We start from the raw sequence: 18,546 nt of genomic DNA on the forward strand, positions 1-18,546 counted from the left end.
TCCTCTCCAAATCCCTCTATTTCTGTCCTCAGTTTAGTTCTGCAACACATTGCCTACTATCCTATAAGCCACCAATGTCTGGGTCTGTTCAGGTTTGCCATCACCTGACTGACCTGAATTATAGAGGAATGATTATGATTAAACATGCAAATAGCTATCTTTCTTTGACTATACCATTTTTTCAGCACTTGCTGAAATCAATGCCAGAACAGCCTAAATGTTTGATAGGAGACATGATGAAAGATGACTAGTCAAAGCTATGCAGGCGGCCTGTCAGTCTAGTGGGTGGTGACACAATCCTATGCGAGTGAGTCATCAAGAGTGTGGATTTCTGCATTGGACAGAGACCCACGACAACTGGAGAGACCAATGATGTGTTGTTCTCCTGAGTGAAGTGTCAACTATAAAACTATGAACTATGAAACCACATGATGTTAGTGTGTGAGTATCCCTCTGATAAATATACGTCAGGAATTTGACCCGTGACAGATATAACGGTGAAGGAATGGGAATCTTCATGTCTGTGCTGTTTGAGAGAACTTACCAAATCTCCTTTGTTCTTTCCTTTCTTAGGTGCAGGAGGAAGGAAATCACTGCAGTCCCATACAGAAAGATAAGAAGGGAGGTCGAAAGGTGACAAGGGAAAGACAACAGGGATGAAACAGAAATTAAAATTAAAGTTAAGGTACAAAAAAACTGAGTAGTTCCTAAAAGCATATACCGTATTGCATCCTTCTGCATTCACTATACTATCTGGTAACTATATACTACGTTCTGTTCTACAGTATTTTATTGCCAGTGAAAGGGAAAGGCTTGCGGAAGAAACTCACTGCATGCTGCCTTCTTGCACGATGTTCTTCCTAGGCACCCAGTGGAAGTAGGGTAGCAGACGGAACCGTTCCATGCCCACACCAACATAGTACTGGTTGTTCTCTAACTGCCTAGAACTGGTTATGGGAGTTCCATCCAGCCTGCATAGTCTTGAGAAAAGCATACAATCCAGCATGCCATCATGATAATCAAATACAGCTCTACAAACCAGTATGTTGTCTCTTTAGATTGACTTTATTAAGCCAACCATTTGGAGAAAAGTGGTATTTATTGATTGGTGGTATTCATAAATTCAGCTTTATCTGGTTTTAATGAAAAGCATCTCTGTTATTCATCACTTATTAGGTTGTCCACACCCTTACTTGTGCACAGCTCCAGTGTGTAGATGCACTTTCTCGGTCACCATGGCCAGGACGCTATCCCAGCTCATGAGGGTGTATTTTGGGAGGAGAATTCGAACAGCAGGCACCAAGATGTCTCCGTTGGTAAATACACTATGGAAATCAACACACAACCAACCAGGGCCGGCCAATATGAGCGTGCTGCTATCAGTGAAACTACAATCACTAAAACAGAGCATTAGACCGATGGATTAAGACAATGCAATGTAAAACTAGAACCTTAGGCCACATTCCAAAAGCACATGAAGTTAATAAAAAGATAACAAAATAAGCCCTTAATAAGTGTACAGAAATATGTTGTAGTACAGTATATGAGTGTTTGTAAAGGCATGCTTGTACTCACTTGATGGTGCAAGGCTCATACAAGATTCTCCTCCAGCGAGCAGGCACATTGATTGTGCTATGGACCACTGGTTGAATCTGATACAATCGTCAGGAGTTCAGAAACATTCAGCAACATTACAACTGAAGAACTGAAGGAGTAGTTTTCTTAAAAGATTACAAACTCGTTTAGTGGTGTTCTAATTACAGAACAAGCTTTTGAACACCCAACAACAACTGGAATGCGTATACTTGTTTTTCCATCCTAACACATGTAGCCTATGTCTCAAACATCTGTCTGTTTTGCATCTAAATGGAAAAAAAGATTTGACTCACCATTTCCGTCGTTTTCCGCTGTGGTTTCTTGATTGTAATGTTAATGTAACTAAACATACGAGAAAATACAAGAAAAGGGGCAAATTAGTTAATTCATAAGATTTGGCAATAGTAAATAAGATGTTACAAAAACTTTCAAGGACTCACTCCAGTTTTTTAAAGCGTTCAGATCCACCAACAACGTATTTTTCTCCATGTTCCAGAGTCTCAAAACTGGAGACCCGGTGACCTTCATGGGGGGTATATACGTTCCTGACAGCACCGAAAGGAGCGGCGATCACGCGGGTCACGGCATTGAGAAAGCTATCAAATGTTACCAGTTGACGTGGATTGATCACAAACCTATTTCCCGGGAAATAACCGTCGCCGTTTCTGTACACCATCACTGTCTTTGACAGTCGCGCATGGGAGGGCCTTTTTGCGACTCCTGCCATTTTTGAAGACGCTCTCTGCGTGACGAGCAAACTGATCACTTAGGGATTATGAAATGGATTTATTGACAGGTGATACCCGAAGGTAAACAGAGGTGTACTTGTACAGCATGATATCCGATGCCGGTAGCCTACACGCGCATCACCCTGGGTTTGACCACTTGGGGAACACATCACCATGGAATCTGTTGTAGAACATGGGGTGAGGTCACAATATCCTAACACAATGGTTCTGTTCGAAGCACATCTTTTCCATCTCTCTTTCATTGTGCTCTTTTGTGCATTTTTTAAGATGAATTGTTAATTTGATGCAAGCAGAAAATCAGACACAATATTGGGTACTTGAAACGTTTTTATTTGTAAATATGAAGTGTTACCTTTTTACTAGCCGTTGCAGTCACCTGTAACACCTACACACATTAACACTTGAATCACAGTTTGGAGACAGGTTTTGTTGGTCTCACAGAGTGGGCAGAGGGGTCTGAGGTGATGTTACCCCACAACCTAAGCCTGCTGACCCCACCATCTGGGGCAATGACCAGACGCACGTGACTGACGGCGCCACAGCGCACCACACTTTCTCCGGAGTACATGTGTCGGTGATGGGCCTGGAGCTGGAGGGAAAGAGTGTAGTATAGACTGTCACATGCTGAGGTCACTTTGGAAAGTCAAGTCAACGTTAGTTATACAGCGCATTTCACACAGAGGTCATTCAATGTGCCTTACATAAACACAAGCAAACAGGAATAGCTAATAAAAAGCATAGAAGGGCAATAGACAAAGAATAGTTTAAAAAGTAAAGAATAAAAAAGAAAACATAAAACACACAAGCTAATAGTACATAAAATGGCAATAGTTTAAAAGTGTTTAAAAAGTAATAATTAAAACACATAAAAAACAACATAATACTAGTCAAGCACCCAGTGAACAGCAACAATCTGGAGATTCTTGAATAGAATGTGTTACACACTAAGGTCTAATTTCAAAGGCTAAGTGTGCATATTAAGTGCTGTTTTACGATTTAGTATCATTGAACGTTTAGTAGGTTATATTATGCTGGTGATTTCACCACCTTCTGTGGAGGCAGTAGCATTCTCCATCCACCAGGGGGCTCCCTTCTCCACTTGCTGCTGACACACTGCTGCTCCTCATCATTTGTCAAACGGCACACCTCTAGCCTACAGGAGTCTGGAAAATTACCTGCAGCCAATAATAATGCAGGCAGGAAAGCACAACGCCTTAGTTACACGAGGATAGAAGATAACAGGATCTCACACAAACATAGGATATTGCATGTTTGTTTGTGTGGATCCGGTAGCATCAGCTATATCAATCAATGTCACATGGAATGTCAGGCTAATCTGTCAGTACATGGCAGACGGTGAAGTCTCCTCTTACTGATTGCCCGGCCCCTTCCTTAACCTTCCTAGAGTGCAATTGAATGCGTGATACCTTTGAAGTGGTTGGTGTCGATCTCGATGCTGTGGATGACTCCAGGATGACCCAGCCTGAGGACAGCCCACTCTGAACCGGGGACTTGTAGGATGCCCTGCCCATCCATCTGTGGACAAGCCACCCCAGAGGTCACTTTCCTCAAACAACAGACCATGCACGCTGGTTAACAGATCATGCACGCTGGTTAACAGACCATGCACGCTGGTTAACAGACCATGCACGTTGGTTAACAGACTCCAGCGTTTCAGAGATTAATATTTAAGCGTTGATTTTTAGGTCTGATTTTTAGGCTTCTTGTCTAATAGACATCAATGGACGGGTCAGGTGCCAATCAGCAGAAATACAGAACCACACAAGTCAACACATTGTGATTTTTATGTGTAGGGTTTGTGTGTGTGTGTGTGTGTGAGTGAGTGATTGAGAGAGAGTGAGAGAGAGTGAGAGAGAGAGAGAAGGAGAGAGAGAGATCTCTTTGACAGTAGTAGAAGACTTTGACTTGGAGAGCTTGCTCACCTTCAGCACTGCCGGCCTGTCCAGACGTCTTGCTGTCTCCCACCCGTCTCCCATGTTGGGTGCTCGGCCCAAACCTGTAAGGCACCAAAAGTCCATTTTTTTTGTAAATGTATCCCAACCTGTTAGTGGAGTGGGATGGGATTTTTACCCATTTAACATACTACTGTATATGTGACGTGGTGTTTGCGGTGATCTGGGACTAGGTAAAGCAGAGAGCTACTGGTAATCGGAGAACTTAAGAGAGCTACTCTCACCAGATAGGTTTCGCAGCCATGTGTAAATGTCCCATGTTCCCAGAGTCCTTTGTTTCCCAGATGTATAAGACACATAATAGGAACATGAAATAGATGTTTCCCTGCCCTGTTCCCTAATGTGACATAGGCTATTGTTATGTTTGTATAGCAGATTTGACTTGATTCATTCCAATAAAAAATACTGAACATTTATGAAGTTAATTAAATTGAAAAGGGTCGAAATTGACCTGAGAAAAATATCTTCAATGTATTTTAAAAATATGGGGATAAAGATGAACTCTCCTGTTTGCTATAAACACTTTGAGGTAGTCATATATACACTCCTCCATTGGCATGAAACATTTTAAAGAGCATAATATTGACCGTTTCAAGAGAGTTCCATTATCAGCATCATAGTTGTTCCCACAAGGCTTCCGTTTTAACATTCCATATTGCAGAGGAAGTAGATTGGCAAAAAAATAGAACGTTCAAGCATAGTTTTTGTTTTTATTGTTGAAAGGGTCAATACCAATCATGTTGCGTGGGTGGCCAAAGTGGGCATCTGTGTAGCCAAGACACACCCCTCCATTGACCAGAGCTACCAGGTCCACTTCCTCTCTGGACGACACAGTGGACCAGTCCCTCTGTCCCACACCATACACTCTCAGCCTGGCGATGCCCCCGTCTTCAAACACAACACAAACATTACCACATTATAAATGGAATACCCTCAATGAACCTCCAATAATAAGTAAAGGTTGAATGAATTAAATTAATTATGCATATACAAACATTAAGAGGGTGGATTAGTAAGTTAGTAATTTACCAATTTATAGTAAATAAGAACATTTATGACAACCATGCATCACTTGTTATGTACTTTCAGATTCACCAAATGTACTGCAGGTTTAAAGGCGCTCTAAGCGATGCCGGGTAACATCACTTCTGTTGATGTTCAAACAAAACTGAGAGCGAGCTCTAACTTCCTCACCCTCCCTCCCATGCAATTGAAACTCTCCTATCTCGTCGGTGATTTGCTGGAACAGTTTGTTATGTTTTTATGGGCAAGGTTTGCCCAAGTTGTTTTTTGTGGCTGCTTTTGGAGCCTGGGCTGTCCACAGAGATCGTGTTTTTTTACAGTGTATTCAGGACACAGACAGCTAGTGGATGGTGAGGTGATGTTTGCTCTAAGTGACAGTAAAATGTTTCAGCCTAAAAACGTATGACATCGCTTAGAGCACTTTTAAGGTTTTAAGGTATGAATAATAATTTGAATTCACGCAAGGCCACATGATACCCGGGTACATGTTGAGCCTGACGTGAGTGACTCTTCGTGAAGAATTCACATGGAAGTAGTTGTGGCAGGAGTCAGCATATCCTGGTTTCAGCTTCGTCACAGGAACAAGCTCCTCCCAATTCTCAGAATGCAGCTGTCAATCACAAATATGTGATCACTATTTGTGCTGTCAAACAGGACAACAGGATGTGCCCACTTTATTTGACTTAGGAAACCAAACCATACATATAAAGGTCAGATCCTATGCAAACCATATATATAAAGGTCAGATCCTATGCATTACTCTTAATTCTTTTCAGGCGAGGTTGAGCGTTTGAAGAACTTCACTTATAAGACAGCATTACAGGATCAGTATTAGATTAAAGAGATATAGACCTCTGAAGTTCACCTACAAAAAGGACCCAAAAGCTGCCATCTTTGCCCATATAAGGGGATTCGGGTACTATATTTGCCCATATAAGGGGATCTGTGTACCATCTTTGCCCATATAAGGGGATTCGGGTACTATATTTGCCCATATAAGGGGATCTGGGTACCATCTTTGCCCATATAAGGAAATCCAGATCTCCTCATATGGGCAAAGATTGCAGGTTTGGGTCATTTTTGTAGGCAAACTTCAGAGGTCTATTTTTGCGGACGGGATGTGTTCTCTCAGTCGAACCTCAGCAGCATGTCTAAGTTCCTTCTCAGAGGCTGCCATGCCAGTGCGGTCTCCCTCCAGACTAAGAGCTGATGGCCTCTCTGCAATTCAAAAAACAGGAGAGTAAATTGAGACTACCACCCTATAGTGATCACTATCAGCCATATTTATATAACAATAACAATAACCAGCCATAACAATAACAACAGCACTGTATATATAGCACTTTTCAAGACACCCAAAGCTCTTCACAGTCATATCATCATCATATTAAATGTCTCAAATACTGCATCCATTGGTAGTGTAATTGGTGCCAAAACATCTAAAAATGGTTCAACTGTATTCCCCTGAACACAGCACATGTGAACATAGTTCGAATTACAGGGGGTACTGGGGGGTAATATTACCCCCCAAAGAGAGTTTTGGGGGTCAGATCATTTTTCTAATATTGTGAAAAATGTCATTAAGGTTACAATACAAGTCAACTCCTGTTTTCACTGTAGGAACATTTTTATGTAAAGCGATTTCAGAAACCCCTATTGTGGACCGTACCATTTTTAACCACCGTGGCGCTAGAAGCAACTGAGCAAGTGTCAACATTGAATGACAAAACGCTAGGTAAATTCCTCCAGTAGGCTAAATTCGGTTTGCTGCTGACGTGCATAGGTAAATGTAAGTTGCTAACTGACGTCTAGCTTGTTGAAAATGTGTTATTTTACAACCTTCATTTATAAACGTGTTTGTTCTTCTTTCATAGCTCATGTCACCTCTTCATACATTGAATTACTGGTTACTTACCTGCTACTTACCCACTGAGGCTAGTAAAGTGTACCTTGGTTAGTTACCAAGGTTAGTTAGCAATGTAATTCTCTATTTAAATAAACTTTTACATTGTGGTGAGTTAAAATCGATTGTCATTTCCAAGGAGATGAACTCCATAGCCTAGGTATCCATTCTCATTATATCTTGAATAAATTATTGTGCCCTTTTGAAATTAGTTTGTCACAGATCCTGTGTTTTTATATTACCGGTATGCACAAGAGGGTCTGATGTAGCTAAGCCTACATCAGTGAAACCTGTGGAAACATAAAAAGACCCAAGTAGCCTAGGCTAAATATGTGCTAGTATTTGAATTTGTTTTTAATTGGTTGGTATTGTTTTTACATTCTATTATTTCCTATTTTTAGTTTGATAAATGTAGTTTCATCTGAGAACCCTGATGCTATCTTAATGAAACTATTTTTTATCTACAAACAATTACATTAAAAGTGTAGGTGCACTTAGGTTTTATACACTGTTCGTGTAATATGTGTTAAGGACCAGCAGACAGGAGAGGCACAGGACAAAAGCCGTGAGCAGGCCGCAGGGAGACGACAAGATGAGGGCAGAGGGCAGAGTTGATCAAAACAGTTCTCTTTTGGATATACAGTATAAAAACGATGAGATATTCTGTAGCCTACTGATTATCAGTTTGTCGCATGTTTAGACCTTGTATGTGTGTTGCACAACACATGTTGCACTTGGCGATCACGGTGGGGATTGATATGGTAATGGACCATTATGGTTAGAAGAAGTGAAGGAGCAGTACCCCCCAATTATGGTGGGGTAATTCGCACTCTGCATGTGAATATACTGTATGTGACAGTGAGTTTGGACAGAGGAAGAAAACACACCAAAACACACATGTGCAAACAGTGAGCTTGCCATGGGGCATGAGATCAGGCAGTGGGACCGCCACAGTATTTACCTAAACATGCAGCCTGCACAGAGGCAGAGGGGGCATAGTTCCCTGTGAAGAACGAGGTGTCGATGTCAATGCCGTGCACCACCCCCGGCACCCCCAGCTCTATGATACACCAGTCATGCCCTGTCAGGAGTTGGCAAGAAACAAATGAGGTCCCAGAGCAGTCTATGGACCCTTTCAAGAGAGTTCCATTATCAGCATCATAGTTGGCCCCACAAGACTTCCTTTTTAACATTCCATATGTTATCTTAATGCAGAGGAAGTAGATTGGGGCCCAAATAGAACATTCAAGCATTGTTTTTGTTTACCTTGTTGAAAGGGTCTATAGAAACACAACTAAGAATGCGTACATTGCCACACTATTTTACTCTTCTTCTATATCTGTGAAAAATAGCATATACTTTAATGTCCTCATGGGGAAATGTGTCTGGGACTCAGCAAACAAAACTCAGCACAGCAAAATGAAGCTGAGTTTGATGTATTAATGGTGTCCAATATGTGAATCTACCTGGAATTCTCTTTCTCCTTGATTCCCAACCATCCATCCACTTTCCAAACTCAGTAAACGCCGTCGCTATGAACTCAGGGGTCTCTCTCTGCCAAACAGCCATGTCAGAGTGAAATGTTATATGAATGAAAAGTAGTAGTGCATGCTACCTAGACTTAATTTAGTGGGGGGGGGAAAAGGATGAACTTCATACTTCACCTTCAAGAGGTTTTGAGCAGGGGCGAACCACTCATCTGTGGCAAATATGACCTAAGACAACAGACTACAAATGAGCCACTCATTTATCACAACTACTCATAATATCCAGAGTACATCCCTCCAGTTAGATTTAAATGGAGTAGTGGGCTGCTGTTAATGTCTCACCTTTCCACCAGCGGTTTCGCTGGCCAAGTCGTTGAACTGCAGGAAGTCAGGGAGACCTGAGGATGTCTGTTGTACTGTCCTGGTCGCCATGGTTCGTTGAGTATCAAACGGATATCAGATAATCCTGGAAAACTTCCAAGGATCACTCCACAGCCTTCAAATCCACCCTTACAGAAATCCGTTACATCAACCAATAATTGTGGGTGCTTGCTCTGTTCGTACTGAACAGGGCAAGACCAGATATAGTCCTGTTTACAAACTCAAAGTTCCGAAAGTGGAACCTGACCAAAGTTCAGTTCAGACATTTGAGCACGTTAAAGTGACATGGTGCTCACTGTGCCTCAGCATTTATTGTGAATTATGAGTAGGCCTATGTTAGAGCTATTGTAATCTAAAACATGTCCGCATAAATCATTGAAAGCATAATTTTGAATTGATGAGTCAAATGGAGAATGTGATGATTACTGTAGGCTACTGAAATGTTTGTTTCTTTATCTGTTAACTACAGTTATTATTCTAAATCAATAAGCTGATTTGTGTAGGCCTAAAGGATTTAAGATAAAGTAAATAAATGATTTAGTTAACATTCCAATTAAAAACATAACAAGAAGTTTCTATTCACTGCTGTGCTGTTTTGTCAAAACACAGAATACAGTACAGAATTGAAAATGCCACAAGAACTCCGTATTGAAATCTTTAACATTCACAAATATGTCATAAAACAATACAATGACCCCTCTTCAATCTGCTAGTATCTACTCACAGTGTCTTGTACACACCACCAGCATCCTCAGCATGACCAAGGGCCCGTCCCATTTCTCCCCCCCTTAAAACTTCTACTTGGTTTTGATTGCCCTCAACATTAAAGCCCCCTCGACAAGGGAAGTGGAGGTGAAGATCTTTCCCTATGAATTGGGACACCACTATATGCAAATTAGCGTAGCGAACATGCTCACCTACGTCACGCGCAGTGCCGACGTGTCTACCGGTAGTAGCCTGCTACTATTTTCATTCAGGAACATGCCCGTTCCAGCGGTCATTGTTGTGTGGGCTGTACTGGTTTATCTACGTCTGGTTAATCAACAAAGACATTCGTGTTCATGTGAACGCCAGAACACACATCCTAAATATTGACGAAACTATTGATTTATAACGTTATTTGATGGGCAGAGTCTCAAAGCAATCAGCAGATAGCATGAACATCGTTAGATAGCTTCGTGAGATATTTTCTAACATTAGTGTTCAAAACTCAACAGTCCATCAGATGTGCATCAAACTAACATATTCCAACATATTTCCAACAAATTTTAATATGCTTATTTGCGAAAATATATGAAAAAATTGACCGACTCACTAAGCTCGCACGGTATCCTGGGTAATTTCATCTCCCACTTCGTTTTAAGCCTGCATTGGTCCTGGCTATATTTTAAGGGTTTATTTTAAGGGGAAAGTAGCACTTCCCCTTGCTCCCTAAAGTAATGGGACACCCTAACACGTGCACGCGCAAAAACGAGGGTTAGGGCAAGAATCTAGGGGTAGGGGAGGTATTGGGACGGGCCCCAAGTGTTTTGTACACTAGGCTACTTAGAGCAGTGATTCTTAAACTAGGGGTCGCCAAAAACTTCCGTGGGGGTCGCCAATTATTTTCTGTATTCAGTCTGAAATTATTATTAGGTGAAACAAAGGGAAATAATATTGGCCTTTTCTGCCTTTTTCTTATTTACACACAGTTAAAAGAGAGAGAAATGTTTTCGTCTTTCAACGAGATCTGGTTCAGCCTATGGGCTACTGGTCCGCTGATAGAAACAATATAAAATAAAATAAAATAAAATAAAAATAAAATAAAATAAAAACTATCTGCTCCCACTATGCAAACTCTTGTTCCCGCTATTTTAAGTAAAACAAAACAAAAGACATAGGTAGCCTACTAGCCAAAATGGACAGGTGGCTGCTTAAAAAACTGAACAAAGCTCGGAAGTGCCATCTACCAGTGCGTCTACTCCTCCGTGATCCTCAGATGGGACAAGTCTACAGTCCGGTGAGAATAAAAAAGAACAAACGGCGCGTCGGCTTTATCAGAAAGAATTTCTGAAATATGCATTCACTTGCCAAGTTAAAGATAACCTCGACCACCCACAATGTGTGATTTGCGGCGATGTTCTGGCGAATGAGAGCTTAAAACCTGTCAAAATGAAACGACTTCTCAAAATTCAGATGTCGGCTCAGCACCGTGGAAGAAAATCTCCGTGTCGCCGTATGCAGCATTCCTCCTAGAATTAACGTGCTATGTTCGCGGAAGCATGCCCACCCTTCCCATTGAAATTGTTAAAGATAGTAAACCAGAAAAGGGAAATAAAAATATATTGTTATTGTTATCGCCATAAATATAATTAATGTAACGTTGTAGGCCTAATGCTGCATGTGTATGTGTGTGTGCGTGCTTGTGTGTGCGCGCGCTACGCACATAGCACTCTGATCTGATAAGGCGGCAGCCTACACTTGTTTAACCGTGATTGTTTGGTTTTCTTGGTTCTTGTTCATATGGAGTAAATAAAACAAATGACTTTGCTTTCTAGTTTTTGCTTGATTTAGTTGTTAACGTTTGAGGGGGGTATTTGAGTAAGGACTAAGAATGGTTTGGGGAAAGTGGGGTCGCCAGACCTCGCCATACTTTTTTGTGGGGTCGCCAGACAAAAAGTTTAAGAACCACTGACTTAGAGTAATACCCACTGCCACCATCAGTGCGCATTGCTCCACCGGATACTTGAATTGGGTAGTGTACCTTTGGTACAAATCAGCAACGTTCCTGTTCGGCGAGGACTGGAACCAATGACAGTTATCATTGGCTGGTACCAAGAGCAAATTTGAGTTTACACACTGGATAGAATGCAAGAACATAAGAATGCCTCCAGATTTTATAAACTGTATATGTAAAGGAATATTCAGGAACTGCACCTTCCAGGTGATGCAATTTATCCTTACACCAAGACTTGGGATAGATTGTAGGCTACCGTTTTGAGTACAGCTTAAAAAGAATCCAATCTTTCAAGAACCTTTTACAAATCTTGTCAAATCTTCTGATGTATGGGTAGCATTCTAGCATTAGTTGCTCTTTCCAGCCCTGGACTGGGTACTTGCCATTTTCTGAAAGACTTTTCCCCCAAATTAAGTTAGAAATAATACTGAATAATTTCATAAGGGTTTATTTTGTTTAGATACTGACCTTTTATAATGACCACACTGTCAGCTATTTTGTGCATGTCTTGCAATTGGCACAATTCCCAGACTACTATAGGGCTTCCACACAAATCTCATACTTTACCAGGCCTGGTAACAGCAATGGATAGTTAATTTGTTTCCAGATCTTTACAAGCAGCCTTGTGCGACTTGCCCATCAAGGGGCATATTTCTTTCTTTTTGCCATTTTAGCTGTAAGGAATTCTTACTGATACCTTAAATGTAAATCAGGCTTATAGGCCAAGTATAATTGCTTTAACGCCGTTAAATTAAAGCAACGCTAGATAGTTTACTACGTTAAGACTAAAAGTATCTAAAATGTAAAACTTTGGAAAAAAAGCCAAAGACTCCTTAGCATAATAACTAGAAGCTTGCAGAACTGATGTCTTTTGGTGATACAGCGACCGTGCTGTCCTTTTTTTTGCCCCAGTTTGGATCACAGGACAACATAAGGCAGATCCTGGATGATTGGCAGAAATTACACATTTATGCACTTCACATAACAAAACGAGTTGCCTGATTAAAGCATTTTCAAAGGGTGGTAAACTTGCAGTGTTGCTATAAGATGGTCAATCGTTATTATTACCTTTACAAACTAAATAAAATGTCTCGAGACATGGCTAAGAGAGAACAAAGTCAAGCCTAAAACAAGCAGACCTGGGAGGTATTCCAAGTACGTGGTTTAGTTACTAACCTGGGTATATTAACTCCGTGATAACCCTCTACAAGAGCCCTATGGCATTTTTGTGTTAGGAGAATGGAGACATACAGCTCTTCTATTAGGTTAACCACTTACTCCGAGTTAACTTAACCAGGTTTGTCACTAAACCACGTACTTGGAATACCCCCCTGACCACTTCATGTAGTGGTTTAACAGATCGGCCCTGTCTTTAAAGGAGAATTCCGGTGTGATATTGACCTAAAGTGTATTGAAACATGATACCAAGTGTGAACGTATGTCTCATTGCCCATCTTGGCTTGTCCCCTGCACTCCAAAATCTGGTGCTAGTTAGCCGATGCTACCAACAGCTTTTTCAAGTGGTGCTTCGGCATTGGGCTAGCCATGCAAATAAATCACTGTTTTACACCCATTTACGAGGCTCAATGCATCTCCACACTTCATTGGTAGACTTCGAGGGCCCGACATTTTAAAAAAAAACGAGACAGTGAGAACTTTGAAAAAGCACTGGTAGTTTACTTACAAGATGATTTATACAGACAGTATCTTAGTTTAGCGTTTGCAGCCATCTTGAATTTAGTCACGATAAGTAATCGAATAAGAATGAACAGGTATGATAGGGGATCAGATTCCAAAATAATTCAGTGGAAATGCATGGATTCCAGTTTCTTCCAGTAGCAGCAACTGGAATCCATGCATTTCCACCCCAATTATTTTGGAATCTGATCCCTTATCATACCTGTTCATTCTTACCGCCGCTGACTTATCGGACTAAAATTCATGATGGCTGCAAACGCTTAAACTTCGCGGAAGATGCTGTCTATAAATCGCCTTGTAAGTAAACTACCAGTGCTTTTTTTTTTCAAAGTTCTCAATGTCTCGTTTTAAATGTCAGGGCCCTTTGGAAGTCTACCAATGAAGTGTGGAGATGCATTGAGCCTCGTAAATGGGTGTAAAACAGTGATTTATTTGCATGGCCCCATCCCGATGCCGGCAAGCACCACTATTGAAAAAGCTGTTGGTAGCATCGGCTAACTAGCCAGATTTTGGAGTGCAGGGACAAGCCGAGATGGGCTATGAGACATACGCTCACACTCGTATCATGTTTCAATACACTTTAGGTCAACATCACACCGGAATTCTCCTTTAAGGTGAAGGTGATCAACATGACGATTTTACATGCAATCAACAGACTTATAAAGGGCAGGGCTATTTTACCCTGGGAATAAAACCAGAATGTCATGTGACAGTAAACAAATTTATTTTGTCATCTGCACATTTACAGCTGGAATTCAGGGAATTCAAATACAACATCTTTGCCTGTGAGCTTCTTGTAGACACCGGAGAAAGTCTCCACCTGCAAGAGGAAAAACACAGGTAAGTTAGCAAAGACATCACCATGGTCACAATCAGAGAAGGCAATCACTTCATGGTCAAATTTTCCTGCTACATCCTATCAATGTAGCACACCTCCAGGACTTATATTGGCCTTGTCCAGTGCTAGAGATAATATTGGGGTATACAACTTCAACTTGAGGCAACTGGTCTGTGGACAGCAGAAGCTTAAATGCCTTTGCTCAGATCGATGGAAATGAGTTGCCACTGGGGCCACTACCCACACAAAGTCATCTCTGATACACCATACGAAAGTGTCAACTGTATAAACACGCAGACTGATACTATCTACCCTCTCCATAGGCTGCTAAAGAATATTGGAATTTTCCAACAGCCATTTTGCATTATGTTAACTTATGTCACTCGCCGACATAGCCAATCTCTTCTTTGACAGGATTTACCTTGACATCTGTCAATCACATGTGCAACACTGCATCCAACTGAGAGAGCATTGACTTGAGGGAGGTGGGAACTCCACTACTCTTATGAGAACCCTTTTGTCCCGTTTCATGCTACAGAGTTCATCAAAGCAACAGCCCAGGTTTTTGTACTATAGTGACCATCTTGTGATTGAGCATTCAAGAATGACCTATTGAGAAAAATGACCAAAAAAAAAAAAAAAAAAATGGATCAAGCCACAAATGGCATCTCCTTAGCCAACATTCAGCAGAACAGGACCATTAACACAACCAATACTCTATTACACCATTTATAATGCTCGTGTGCACTGCATGGTTTAGCTCCCCAGTAACTGCCCAAAGGGCTCTGGTGAAGATGTAGGAATATACAGAACGCCGCCCTCACCAGCCCAAAGGCTGGGGACTGACTTGCTCTCCAACGTCGTGGAACGGGAATATACGTCACAGCACCAGAGTGCTACGCTCCCATACGCCACATGGACAGAGCCATATGAGAGCAACCTCACAGGGTATCCACGTTGGGGTTTCATTAGATGGACAAAGCTTGTGAAAACAGAACTACTCACTTTGTGTTCAACATTGTTCTGCTGTGCCTTGTCGAGGTGGACCTTGATGAGCCGACTGGCGTCCAGTTTCACACGGATCCTCTTGCCAACGATCTCACTGGGATAGACGAGGTCCTCAAGGATGGCATCGTGCACGGCTGTCAGAGTACGACTAACAAACAAATCTCACATTAGATCAGCAAGTCAAAGTATGCATTATGTCCAGGTGACATTAAACATTAAAAAAAGATTGATTGAAAGATTGTGCACTGCATGGTTTAGCTCCCCAGTAATTGCCCAAAGGGCTCTGGTGAAGATGTAGGAATATACAGAACGCCGCCCTCACCAGCCCAAAGGCTGGGGACTGACTTTCTCTCCAACGTCGTGGAACGGGAATATACGTCACAGCACCAGAGTGCTACGCTCCCATACGCCACATGGACAGAGCCATATGAGAGCAACCTCACAGGGTATCCACATTGGTTAAAACAAATCTAGTCATAAAGATCTCATAAAACAAGTCACTCAGGCAACCTAGAAACAGAACTGAATTACCACCACTATGCTGAGTATTCAGGCAATTTTGAGATGTTCCTCACCTCCTTGGGCGCTTCTGCTTATTCTTTGTACGGCTTTTCCTTGTTGGCTTGGGCAGAATTCTCCTCTGGAAAACAAATGAATGGCTACATTTTAGAACCAAAATCTTACACATGATACAACACAGACAACTAGCTAATGATGGGAGGATTGTGCACTGCATGGTTTAGCTCCCCAGTAATTGCCCAAAGGGCTCTGGTGAAGATGTAGGAATATACAGAACGCCGCCCTCACCAGCCCAAAGGCTGGGGACTGACTTGCTCTCCAACGTCGTGGAACGGGAATATACGTCACAGCACTAATGTGCTACGCTCCCATACGCCACATGGACAGAGCCATATGAGAGCAACCTCACAGGGTATCCACGTTGGTACCTCACAGATTTTAAAAATCTCGAAAACAATTTAAATACACATCAAACATGAAGATGGGAGGGGCACCAGTGTCAGCATCTCAAATCATAACCAAGCTCAGCGACCACTGGGATAAAGGTTAGATTACCACCCATGGTCATTCACAGATCCCATTCCTACCATTCATGCCCGTCTTCCTAATAAATCACATGGCAGTCCTTCACAACATACCAATGTTATATATGTACACTACACTAATGTAACTTCTGCAGGCTGAGCCTTCACTGAGATCAGATTACTATAACCAACAATGGGCTTGCCAGCAAGTTTGAGCTCACGAGAATTGATGCTAAGATATGCTATGGAATCAGATCAACCCAAAAAGGGTAGCGGTTCCTACCCAGAGCAGGACTGAGGGTCTGAGGGGGGTCTATGGCACAGAACTTACCTGAGCAATGAAGACCACGTGCTTGCCACTGAACTTCTTCTCCAGCTCACGCACGAGCCGCACCTGGATCTTCTGAAAGGACTTCAGCTGGGGCACAGGCACGAAGATGATGATGGCTTTCCTGCTGCCACCCACTTCGATTTCCTGTAAGAGAATTATTTCAGGTAAATTAGGTCTCATTAGACTATCCATCAACCACACTACCAACAACCAACAATAACAGATCTCAGCTGAGTGAAAAGAAAACTGATTGGTAAAAGACCAAACAAGGATTGTGCACTGCATGGTTTAGCTCCCCAGTAACTGCCCAAAGGGCTCTGGTGAAGATGTAGGAATATACAGAACGTTGCCCTCACCAGCCTGGAAGGCTGGGGACTGACTTTCTCTCCAACGTCGTGGAACGGGAATATACGTCACAGCACCAGTGTGCTACGCTCCCATACGCCACATGGACAGAGCCATATGAGAGCAACCTCACAGGGTATCCACGTTGGGGTTACCAACAGTGATACTAGCATCAAGCCTCCAACAAATGTATAGAGAACAGCATCATCATATCTATCCAACTTCTGATGTAGAGGTGGTACACATGTCTGTAGTCGAGATTTGCCATGATGTTGGACTGGACTGATCAACTCACTTTAGCAGCGGTGATGTTGAGCTCCCGCAGCTGAGCCTTCAGGTCTGAGTTCATCTCCAGCTCCAGCAGAGCCTGCAGAGAAAACACCCCATCATGTTCATGTGTAGCCAAGGTAACGTTTTGTCACTTTTCTACCGCACTTAAGGTCTGACAGACGGAATTTCAAAGTTGGATTAGGTTAATGGTCTTACCTGGGAAATACCAGACTCGAACTCGTCTGGCTTTTCGCCATTGGGCTTCACGATTTTCGCGCTAGAACTGAACATGGCCTATGTCTGTAAAACATAAAACAGAACCTGTTATATATATACACACAACAAATATCACGGTAACACATTCATTCAGTTACTTAGGTTCGCTAGCTAACATTAGCTGATAGTTGTAATAGCATAGGCTACTGTGCGGCTTGACTCCCGTTAACGTTACGATCATCATAGAAGTTGCTTCCTACTTTCAATTCGTAGGCATGGCACATGGCTGTAGTGCCACAACACATCTGTAATCCTAGAATGATTCTAAGCTCTTCACATGTGGTCACATTCACTTAACTTAGATAACGTTACTTACCCTACTCATACTCGTGTAGATAGCATGGCTAACTATTTAGCGAGGAGGCTAGTTAAGCTAGCCTGCTGCATAGATAACGTTACTGAACATTCATGGACACTACTTCTTGACATTTGCCAACACTAGGAAGCTGAACGGTCCCAACGTCTACATAAAACTCCAATCAAACCGCAAAGTAAGTTAGCTATACGGCTCAAACTGGGGCATTTTGTCACCCACGACTACATGGGCCTTGATAACGCACTCTTCACAAGTCCTCTTCGGAAGCAGCCCCGCTAGTTCTCGTTTGTCAAAGTGCTAGAATTGCCATCCAATAACAGGATTCAAATAATCTAACGTATCCCTGTCTAATGAAATCGTATTAATGCAAAAGCACACCTTATACTGCAATTTAAAGCCATTTCAAAGAAAAATCATTCACACTGCTCACATTCCCCTCACCTACCTCATACAACGACGGCCTGGGAAGAGAACGTATTCTCGCGAGAGCTGCGTAAAAGCGCACGACGTAGAAGCATCATGGGAAATTCCGGGAAATTCAAGTAGAAAATGTTCATCCCCCAAACCAGTAGAGGGCTCGCTACTTTTGGCTT

The 18,546-nt window shown here is 42.1% G+C and overlaps 3 protein-coding genes and 4 non-coding genes across 10 annotated transcripts in view; all 7 read right to left on the reverse strand.

Moving 5' to 3' along the window:
* Positions 1–2,481, reverse strand: part of LOC125299473 (doublecortin domain-containing protein 2-like) — a 9,431-nt gene extending 6,950 nt beyond the window's left edge. For both annotated transcript variants that reach the window (XR_007194370.1, XM_048250754.1), the window contains exons 1-6: positions 2,037–2,481; positions 1,890–1,938; positions 1,576–1,652; positions 1,194–1,325; positions 831–980; positions 545–593 (exon numbers count right to left, since the gene is read on the reverse strand). Coding sequence is in view for 1 of the 2 variants with exons in the window: in XM_048250754.1 (XP_048106711.1) it covers positions 545–593; positions 831–980; positions 1,194–1,325; positions 1,576–1,652; positions 1,890–1,938; positions 2,037–2,323 (744 nt within the window). In the remaining variant the exon portion in view is untranslated. The remainder of the gene's footprint in view (positions 1–544; positions 594–830; positions 981–1,193; positions 1,326–1,575; positions 1,653–1,889; positions 1,939–2,036) is intronic.
* Positions 2,482–2,654: 173 nt separating this feature from the next.
* On the reverse strand, positions 2,655–9,946 carry allc (allantoicase). Of its 3 annotated transcripts, none has more exons than XM_048250611.1 (12): positions 9,837–9,946; positions 9,074–9,197; positions 8,909–8,959; positions 8,711–8,798; positions 8,206–8,325; positions 6,480–6,559; positions 5,819–5,951; positions 5,051–5,206; positions 4,289–4,362; positions 3,773–3,881; positions 3,393–3,520; positions 2,655–2,934 (listed from the first exon to the last, which is right to left on the reverse strand). In XM_048250611.1, exons 2-12 carry the CDS (start codon positions 9,161–9,163, stop codon positions 2,752–2,754), a joined length of 1,212 nt encoding a protein of 403 aa, XP_048106568.1. In that variant the 5' UTR covers positions 9,164–9,197; positions 9,837–9,946; the 3' UTR covers positions 2,655–2,751. The 3 variants fall into 3 exon arrangements, with proteins under 3 accessions (XP_048106568.1, XP_048106567.1, XP_048106569.1); XM_048250610.1 differs by having other exon boundaries at positions 9,074–9,294; XM_048250612.1 differs by lacking the exon at positions 3,393–3,520 and having other exon boundaries at positions 9,074–9,294.
* Positions 9,947–14,228: 4,282 nt separating this feature from the next.
* rps7 (ribosomal protein S7) lies at positions 14,229–18,451 on the reverse strand. The gene is made up of 7 exons (XM_048250413.1): positions 18,399–18,451; positions 17,578–17,661; positions 17,387–17,458; positions 16,747–16,890; positions 15,948–16,012; positions 15,370–15,520; positions 14,229–14,346 (listed from the first exon to the last, which is right to left on the reverse strand). Exons 2-7 carry the CDS (start codon positions 17,650–17,652, stop codon positions 14,269–14,271), a joined length of 585 nt encoding a protein of 194 aa, XP_048106370.1. The 5' UTR covers positions 17,653–17,661; positions 18,399–18,451; the 3' UTR covers positions 14,229–14,268.
* LOC125299933 lies at positions 15,103–15,325 on the reverse strand. The gene has a single exon (XR_007194475.1). It is a non-coding gene; the product is annotated as a small nucleolar RNA SNORA73 family (small nucleolar RNA).
* On the reverse strand, positions 15,609–15,831 carry LOC125299932. The gene has a single exon (XR_007194474.1). It is a non-coding gene; the product is annotated as a small nucleolar RNA SNORA73 family (small nucleolar RNA).
* Positions 16,094–16,316, reverse strand: LOC125299931. The gene has a single exon (XR_007194473.1). It is a non-coding gene; the product is annotated as a small nucleolar RNA SNORA73 family (small nucleolar RNA).
* LOC125299934 lies at positions 17,017–17,240 on the reverse strand. The gene has a single exon (XR_007194476.1). It is a non-coding gene; the product is annotated as a small nucleolar RNA SNORA73 family (small nucleolar RNA).
* Positions 18,452–18,546: the final 95 nt, after the last annotated feature.

Source organism: Alosa alosa, chromosome 8, assembly GCF_017589495.1.
Source record: "Alosa alosa isolate M-15738 ecotype Scorff River chromosome 8, AALO_Geno_1.1, whole genome shotgun sequence".
Taxonomy (NCBI): domain Eukaryota; kingdom Metazoa; phylum Chordata; class Actinopteri; order Clupeiformes; family Clupeidae; genus Alosa; species Alosa alosa.